Below are 9,414 nucleotides of genomic sequence, written 5' to 3'. Positions count from 1 at the left end.
AAGGTTTTGGGGTTTTTTTTTGGGAACAGAGGGATTGTGACACCCCTGTGACATCCCAGAGGACGTGGCAGGGGTTCCAGTGCTGGCTCCTCTCCCAGCACAGCACAAAGAGGAGGCCCTGCCCTCCCAAAAGGAACAGAGAGGCAAAAAGGAGCCTCAGCTCCTCTTTTTACAGCTCTGCAAAGCCCCTCTGGAGGAGGAAAGAGGAATTCCCTGAACTCTCCCACGCTCTGGAAGTGGCTGAGTTAAAAAGCAGGACAAGAAGGAGAAAAAAAGGGGTTTTTTAGGTGAGCAGGGAGGATTTTGCTCTATGAGCTGAGCAGAGCAGAAAGAGAGAAGCAGCCTCACAGGTTTATTCCCAAACATTGAAAAATTTAAAAATTTAAAAAAAAAAGTGTTTTCCCAGCTCAGGCATCCTGGAAAAGTGGAGCTGTAAATGTCACCGTGTCCACAGGATGGTGCCAGTCCCTCAGTGACAGCAGCAGCTCTGTCACCAACCCCAGCCCCTCGTGAGGGAATCAGGAGTGAGATTAAATCCAATATCAGCTCTGCTGCAGCTCCTCTGGGGAACTGCAAGGGCAGCGCCCCCCTCACCACAGAACTTGAGTTAAAATCTCCCTTTAAATTAAAAAAAAATAAATTAAAGTTTGGGAATCAGCGGAGAAAGAGAGATGGGAACAAACCGTGCCAACAGCCACTGGTGGAAGCTTTAATGAGTGGCCTGTGTCACCTCCCAGGGAGGTGACAACCACTCCAAGGGCTCTCCCATGGAATTCCAGGACAGAGGGTGGCCCGTGGGTGCTCCTCATCCTCATGGAAACCCAGCGAGGGTGAGGCTGAAGCACACAGAGTCTGCTGGGGCAGAGCCAAACTCTTCCCAGGGCTCATCCAGACCCTCCTCCCAAGCCCCTCTGGGCTCCTTGAAGGACAAATCCGGAGTGGTTGGAGCCCATTCCCGAAATTTGCTCCCAGAAAAGGCACAGCCACATCCAACACGTTCCCTCCCGGCCTGTTTGCTGGCCCTGTCCGCCTTCCAGAACTTTCTACTTCACTTCTTCGTGCTCCTGTGGGGGATCCGGGGCTGGGGCAGGAATCATCACCGTCTGGAAAAGCAAGGGACAAAGATCAGCAGGAAAAAAGGGAGCAGAAGGTTGTGGAAAGGGAAAAAAGGGGGATCAGGTGGAGGCAGGAGAAGGGAATGGGATGGGAAGCCTTGAATTATGCTGGAATTCTTCCCTCTTTCCTCTCCAAGATGTATTTTTAGTAACAGAGGGAGGCAGGGAAGCTTTTCCAGGTCGGACACAGGGGGAAATAATTCCCAAAATTATCCCACACATCGCCCTCAGCCATTCCCAAGCCCCCAACCTCCCATTGCACCTCCAGGGAACAATTCCACGGACATTCCAAACTGTGGATGAACTCCCCAGCTTCCCCTCCCAGCTTTGTCCAGAACGATCCCCAGGGATCTGTGGGAGATCCAATTTTTCCCCCCAGGGAGCTCCAATTTTTCCCCCCAGGGATCCCAAATTTTTTCCCCCCTAGGGATCCCAAATTTTTTCTCCCCAGAGAGCCCAAATTTTTTCCCCCAGGGATCCCAAATTTTTCCCCCTACAGATCCCAATTTTTCCCCCCACAGACCTCCAATCTTCCCCCCCAGGGAGCTCCAACTTTTCCCCCCACGGATCCCAAATTTCCCCCCATGGATCCCAAATTTTTCCCCCCACGGATCCCAAATTTTTCCCCCCACGGATCCCAAATCTTCCCCCCACGGATCCCAAATTTTTCCAGCTCTTTCCCCACCTTAATGATGGGATCCTTGGGCGGGGCCCACTCTGGGACGATCTTGCCGTGCATCCTCCAGGTTCCATAAGGATTCACCAGGTATTTCTCAAACACAACATATTCCAGAACATCCTTGGGAATGTCCTCCCCGCCGTACATCAGCCGCCCAAAGCGGTCATAGATGGCCAAAATCTGGGAAAAGATCCAAAAAAATATATATATCCCAGGATGGATGGGGGTTTGGAGTGATCTGGGAGAGTGGGAGGTGTCCCTGCCCATGGGAATAAATGGGATTAGTCATGTTTAGAATAGATTTGTGGGGAAAAGGGGAAATTTGGGGGGGAAAAGGTAGGAAAAGGCGGGAATTCGTGAGGGGGAAAAGGGGAGATCCGTAAGTGGAAAAAGGGGGAAATTGTGAGGGGAAAAAAGGGGAAATTGCGAGGGGGAAATTGTGAGGGGGGAAAAAGGAGAGATTCGTGAGGGGGAAAAAGGAGAGATCCGTGAGGGGGGAAAAAAAGGGAATTTGCAAGGGGGAAAAGGGGGGAATTGTGAGGGGAAAAGGGGGGAATTGTGAGGGGAAAAAGGGGGGAATTGTGAGGGGGAAAAGGGGGGAATTGTGAGGGGAAAAGGGGGGAAATTGTGAGGGGGAAAAGGGGGAAATTGCGAGGGGAAAAAGGGGGAATTTGCGAGGGGGAAAAGGGGGAATTTGCGAGGGGGAAAAAGGGGGAAATTGTGAGGGGAAAAAGGGGGGAATTTGTGAGGGGAAAAAGGGGGGAATTTGTGAGGGGAAAAAGGGGGGAATTTGTGAGGGGAAAAAGGGGGGAATCTGTGAGGGGGAAAAAGGGGGGAATCTCTGAGGGGGAAAAAGGGGGGAATCTGTGAGGGGGAAAAAGGAGAGATTCGTGAGGGGGAAAAAGGAGAGATCCGTGAGGGGGGAAAAAAAGGGAATTTGCAAGGGGGAAAAGGGGGGAATTGTGAGGGGAAAAGGGGGAAATTGTGAGGGGAAAAGGGGGGAATTGTGAGGGGAAAAGGGGGGAATTGTGAGGGGGAAAAGGGGGAAATTGTGAGGGGGAAAAGGGGGAAATTGGAAGGGGGAAAAAGGGGGAATTTGGAAGGGGGAAAAAGGGGGAATTTGGAAGGGGGAAAAAGGGGGAATTTGGAAGGGGGAAAAAGGGGGAATTTGGAAGGGGGAAAAGGCCGGAATTTCGAGGGGGAAAAGGCCGGAATTTCGAGGGGAAAAGGGGGAAATTTTGGGGAAAGGCCTGAATTTGTAGGGGCAAAGGGGGAATTTGTGGGGGAAGGGCACAAATTCGCGAGGGAAGGGCACTAACTCGTGAGGGGGAAGGGCACAAATTCGTGAGGGGGAAGGGCACAAATTCGCGAGGGGGAAGGGCACAAATTCGCGAGGGGAAGGGCACAAATTCGCGAGGGGAAGGGCACAAATTCGTGAGGGAAGGGCACAAACTCGTGAGGGAAGGGCACAAACTCGTGAGGAGAAGGGCACAAATTCGTGAGGGGGAAGGGCACAAACTCGTGAGGGAAAAAGAGGAATTTGCAGGTGAAAAGGAGCAAAGCCAAGGCCCGTGGCAGGGCTCACCTGGCGGCTGTGCATCCTCACTGTCACCTGCCCGTAGAGGTTGCCCCGGTTCATGACGCTGTCACAGCGCACGTGCACCACCCTGGGCGGCTCCAGCGACTCCACAAACCTCCAGCGGATGGTTTTGTACCTGTTCCCACGCACCATGTCCTGCCACGAGGAGGCAGCTTTAATTTAATGATTTAATTAATTAAAAAATTGAATTTTTTTTGATTAGAAAAGGAAAAAAATCAGCCGCAAAAAAATCGGTTCCGACTCGGTTTGGATGTGAATGGGGCAATGAGAAAACATTGCACAAAATATATTGATTTTTAAATTTAATGTAATAAAAAAATCAGCTGCGACTCGGTTTGGATGTGAATGGGGCAATGAGAAAACATTGCACAAAATAACTGATGATTTAATTCACTAAAATATTGATTATTAAACTTAATTTAAAAAAATCAGCTCCAACTGGGTTTGCGTGTGAATGGAGCAATGAGAAAACATTGCACAAAATAATTAATGATTTAATTCATTAAAATATTGATTTTTAAATTTAATTTAATAAAAAAAATCTCCTCCGACTCCATTTGGATGTGAATGGGGCAATGAGAAAACATTGCACAAAATAACTGATGATTTAATTCACTAAAATATTGATTATTAAACTTAATTTTTAAAAATCAGCTCCAACTCGGTTTGGGTGTGAATGGAGCAATGAGAAAACATTGCACAAAATAATTAATGATTTAATGAATTAAAATATTGATTTTTATATTTAATTTAATAAAAAAAATCTCCTCCGACTCCATTTGGATGTGAATGGGGCAATGAGAAAACATTGCACAAAATAATTAATGATATAATGAATTAAAATGTTACATTTTATAATTAAACAGAAAATCAGCCGCAAAAAAATCAGCTCCAACTCTGTTTGGATGTGAAGGGGGCAACGAGAAAACATTGCAGAAAGTAATTAATTTTATTAATTAAAATATTAAATTTTGTAATTTAAAAGAAATCAGCTGCAAAAAATCAGCTCCGACTCAGTTTGGATGTGAATAGGGCAATGAGAAAACACTGCACAAAATAATTAGTGATTTAGTTAATTAAAATATTGATTTTTTAAATTTAATTTCATTTAAAAAATCAGCTGCGACTCAGTTTGGATGTGAATGGGGCAATGAGAAAACCCTGCACAAAGTAATTGATTTAATTAATTAAAATATTAAATTTTATAATTAAAAATAAGTAATCTCCAACTTGGTTTGGCATTGTGCTGTGCAGGGGTTGGACTGATGATCCCTGGGGGTCAATTCCAGCTGAAAATATCCCCAAAATTCCAGATACTTACGGGGTAGCAGCGCTCGGTCACCAGGGAGTGAAGTTTCTGCTTGTTAAAGCTGCAAGGGAAACAGCCCAGTCACCTCAGCACAGGAAGAGATGTTCCCCAAAAATTCCTGCTTTTCCCACCAATTCCCACTTCCCCACACAAATTCCCACTTTCCCCCAAAAAATTCTCATTTTTACCCCACAAATTCATGCATTTTCCCCCCACAAATCCATCTTTTCCCCCATAAATTCCTGCTTTCCTCCACAAATTCTACTTTTCCCCCACAAATTCCCACTTTCCCCCCAAAAAAATTCCCACTCTCCCCCCTAAATTCCTGCTTTTATGCCATAAATTCTCCCTCTCCCCCAGAAATTCCCTTTCTCCCAAAAAATCCCTTTTCCCCCTCACAATTTCCCCTTTACCCCTCAAAAATTCCCCCCTTTTCCCCCTCACAATTTCCCCCTTTTCCCCTCACAATTTCCCCCTTTTTCCCCTCGCAAATTCCACCTTTTTCCCTCACAATTTCCCCCTTTCCCCCTCACAATTTCCCCCTTTCCCCCTCACAATTTCCCCCTTTTTCCCCTCACAATTTCCCCCTTTTTCCCCTCACAATTTCCCCCCTTTTCCCCTCACAATTTCCCCCCTTTTCCCCTCACAATTTCCCCCCTTTTCCCCTCACAATTTCCCCCCTTTTTCCCCTCACAATTTCCCCCTTTTTCCCCTCACAAATTCCACCTTTTTTCCCCTCACAAATTCCACCTTTTTTCCCCTCACAATTTCCCCCTTTTCCCCTCACAATTTCCCCCTTTTCCCCTCGCAATTTCCCCCTTTTCCCCTCACAATTTCCCCCTTTTCCCCCCTCACAATTTCCCCCTTTTCCCCCCCTCACAATTTCCCCCTTTTCCCCCCCTCACAATTTCCCCCTTTTTCCCCTCACAATTTCCCCCTTTTTCCCCTCACAAATTCCCTTTTTCCCCTCACAATTTCCCCCTTTCCCCTCACAAATTCCACCTTTTTCCCCTCACAATTTCACCTTTTTCCCCTCACAATTTCCACCTTTTTCCCCTCACAAATTCCCCCTTTCCCCCTCACAATTTCCCCCCTTTTCCCCTCACAATTTCCCCCCTTTTCCCCTCACAATTTCCCCCCTTTTCCCCTCACAATTTCCCCCCTTTTCCCCTCACAATTTCACCTTTTTCCCCTCACAATTTCCCCCCTTTTCCCCTCACAATTTCCCCCCTTTTCCCCTCACAAATTCCACCTTTTTCCCCTCACAAATTCCACCTTTTTCCCCTCACAAATTCCCCCTTTTTCCCCTCACAAATTCCCCCTTTTTCCCCTCACAAATTCCCCTTTTCCCCCTCACAAATTCCCCTTTTCCCCCTCACAAATTCCCCCTTTTTCCCTTCACAAATTCCCTTTTCCCCTCACAATTTCCCACTCCACAGGGCTCAGGGAAGGGCCTCACTTTGCCAGGGAGTTGTGAGCCTCAATAAATATCTCCTGGGCTTTCTCAGGGAAGGTTTTGGTGCTGAAATCCGGCTCGTGATCCTTGATCTTCCGCAGGCTGGGAAAAGAAAAATAAAAATTTACAGAAACAACGAATTGGAGCTGTCCTGGATGTTTGGATCCTACAGGATTCCATCCCAGCTTTTACCAGCTGAGAGTTGGAGATCCCCCCATTAGGACAAAACCTTCAGAAAAGAGACAAATCCAAAGAATTCTAAAAAATTAGGAGTGGCACAGTGTGGGCATTCCCAGCAGGAGAGGTGGGAACTCCTGGGGAAGGGGAACAACAAAATAATGGGGAAAGCTGGGAGGAAACAATCTTTAAAATCATCCAGAGATCTCTCAGCCCCCTTACAGAGGAGGTTTGAGGGGTCTTGGGGATGTTTGAGGGGACGTGGGGGGATTTGGGGGCTCCTGGGTGGCCTGGAAAAGACCTGGGAGGATTTTGGGGAGTCCTGGGGTGGCTTTGGGGAGTTTTGGTGGGTTCTGAGGGGTCCTGGAGGGGTCTTGGGAGGGATTTGTGGGGGTCCTGGACAAGTTTAGGGGAGTTTCGAGGGGATATGGGGGGGTCTTGGCTGGCCTGGAGGTGACCTGGGAGGATTTCGAGGAGTCCTGGGGTGGTTTGGGGAGGTTTTGGGGAGTCTTGGCTGGCCTGAAATCCTTAGGAGGATTTGGGGAGGTCCTGGTGGAGTTTTGAGAGGATTTGGGGGGCCCTGGATGGCCTGGAGGTGACCTGGGAGGATTTCAGGGAGTCCCAGAATGGTTTGGGGGAGTTTTGGGGGTCCTGGAAGGGTCTTGGGAGGGATTTGAGGGGGTCCTGGATGAGTTTGGGGAAATTTTGAGGGGATTTGGAGGGTCTTGGCTGGCCTGGAGGTGACCTGGGGGAGTCCTTAGGAGGATTTGGGGAGGTCCTGGTGGAGTTTTGAGAGGATTTGGGGGGCCCTGGATGGCCTGGAGGTGACCGGGGAGGATTTCAGGGAGTCCCAGAATGGTTTGGGGGAGTTCTGGGGGTCCTGGAAGGGTCTTGGGAGGGATTTGAGGGGGTCCTGGATGAGTTTGGGGAAATTTTGAGGGGATTTGGAGGGTCCTGGATGGCCTGGAGGTGACCTGAGAGGATTTCGAGGAGTCCTGGGGTAGCTTGGGGGAGTTTTGGGGGGATCTGGGTGGTCCTGGAGAGGTCTTGGGAGGGATTTGAGGGGGTCCTGGACAAGTTTGGGGGAATTTTGAAGGGATTTCAGGGAGTCCTGGGTGGCCTGGAGGTGACCTGGGAGGATTTTGGTGAGTCCCGGCGTGGTTTGGGGGAGTTTTGGGGATCCTGGAAGGGTCTTGGGAGGGATTTGAAGGGGTCCTGGATGAGTTTGGGGAAGTTTTGAGGGGATTTCAGGGAGTCCTGGGGTAGTTTGAGGGGATTTGTGGGGTCCTGGGTAGCTTGGAGGGAACTGGGGGAGGAATATCCCCAAAGGCCAGGCCCAGGCCGGACAGAACAGAGGTTCTGCAGCAGATTAATGAAGCTAATTAGCTAACGAGGGGTACGTACGCCAGTTGGGAGGCTGCTGTCTGCCTCAGCTTCTGCATCTGCTGCTTGACGCCGTCCTTGGACAGCGAGGTGAGGCGGGCATCGCCCTCGGGGGGCACGTAGGGATCCATGATTTCAGCTGGGAGCAGGGAAAAGCAGCTCAGGAGGAGGCTCAGGAGGAGCAGGGAGTGAGGAGAGGAAAGGGGAGCAGGCAGAATTCCTGGCCTGAGCTGGTGCTGCTCTCTGCTGTTCCCCTCACAGCCCAGGGAAGAGGGAATTCTCAGGGCTGCCCCTGGATCCCTGGAAGTGTCCCTGGACGGGGTTTGGAGCACCCAGGGACAGCGGGAGGTGTCCCTGCCACGGCAGGGGTGGCACAGGACGGGATTTCAGGTCCCTTCCCACCCAAACCATTCCATGGCTCCACTTTTACACAGGGAGAAATGCACTCGAGAGGGGATTTTGGGGAGAAAACTGCCCTGTGAGGGTGGTGAGACCCCAGCACAGAGCAGCTGAGGCTGCCCCTGGATCCCTGGAAGTGTCCCAGGCCAAGCTGGAGCACCCAGGGACAGTGGGAGGTGTCCCTGCCATGGCAGGGGTGGCACAGGACGGGATTTCAGGTCCCTTCCCACCCAAACCATTCCATGATGTCACTTCCCAGATCCACGGCGCGTTGCTCCACTTCTACAGATGAACAAATGGAGTCAGGAAGGGATTTTGGGAGGGAATTCCTCCCTGTGAGGGTGCTCAGACCCTGGCTCAGATCAGCTGAGGCTGCCCCTGGACCCCTAGAAATGTCCCAGGCCAGGCTTGGAGCAGCCTGGGACAGTGGGAGATGTCCCCACCCTGGCAGGGGTGGCACTGGATGGGATTTCCCAACCCAAAAATTCAAGTAGGCACCAACAGCTTCGGAGATCAGGCAGGGAAACCTCTCCCCTGGCCAGAAGGAACAGCGGGGCAGGAATTCCGCCTCATTTCGCCCGATTCTCCCTCTCACGACGCCTCCCAGCCCAGGCTGTGCCCCCGTTTGTGCCGTACCCGTGCACGCCAAGAAGAAGGTGCGCTCTATGCGCTCCTCCGGGAAGATCGGCTCCGACTGCTTGAGGCGCCTCTCCCTCTCCTCAGGGCTCAGCTCCCGGGCCCACTCGGGCACCCGCGGGCATTTCCTCCTGCTCCTCACCGGCACAACCACACACGACGCGCCGGGACGGAGCAGGGACTCTGCAGCCTGAGGGGAGGCAACAGCAGAGGCGCGGAGTGAGCCCAGCACCGCCTGCGCCGTCATTTATTTCCCCCTCACGCCTCGCACAGGCTCTCCCCTGCACACAGCGCTCGCCCCGCGGCCCCACAGCCGCTCCCCACCGCCCCTCACGGCGCTCTCCCCAGCCCCACCTTCCAGCAGAGCAGCGGAGCCGTACGGCCCAACCCCGCCGCCATGGCGGCCGCCATCTTGTCCCCGCCGCGGGGGATGGCGGGAAGGGAGGGGTGGGCGGGGCCACGCGGGGCGCGCGCGCGCGCGCGGGAAGGGGCGTGGCCGGCGGGAGCCCGCGCCGCGCCCGCGAGTGGAAAATTCCATCGGCTGCGGAGCCCGGGGTGGGCGGGGCCAGGGCGGGAGGCTCCGCCCACCGCGCCCCCCCACCCACCCCCACCCACCGCGGAGGGGGGACCCCCGTGCCTGGTGCAGTGCGGGGGGAGGGG

The 9,414-nt window shown here is 51.9% G+C and overlaps 1 protein-coding gene across 1 annotated transcript; it reads right to left on the bottom strand.

Annotated features, from left to right (window-relative positions):
• Positions 1-335: 335 nt before the first annotated feature.
• MRPL45 (mitochondrial ribosomal protein L45) lies at positions 336-9,195 on the bottom strand. Its single transcript, XM_063425192.1, has 8 exons — positions 9,109-9,195; positions 8,755-8,944; positions 7,741-7,858; positions 6,163-6,261; positions 4,716-4,764; positions 3,380-3,529; positions 1,801-1,974; positions 336-1,103 (listed from the first exon to the last, which is right to left on the bottom strand). Exons 1-8 carry the CDS (start codon positions 9,163-9,165, stop codon positions 1,044-1,046), a joined length of 897 nt encoding a protein of 298 aa, XP_063281262.1. The 5' UTR covers positions 9,166-9,195; the 3' UTR covers positions 336-1,043.
• Positions 9,196-9,414: the final 219 nt, after the last annotated feature.

The sequence above is a fragment of the Prinia subflava genome, unplaced genomic scaffold, assembly GCF_021018805.1.
Source record: "Prinia subflava isolate CZ2003 ecotype Zambia unplaced genomic scaffold, Cam_Psub_1.2 scaffold_58_NEW, whole genome shotgun sequence".
NCBI classification, from domain to species: Eukaryota; Metazoa; Chordata; class Aves; order Passeriformes; family Cisticolidae; genus Prinia; species Prinia subflava.
Note: the sequence above shows the minus strand (reverse complement) of the source record. Positions and strands in the feature narration are given on the sequence as shown.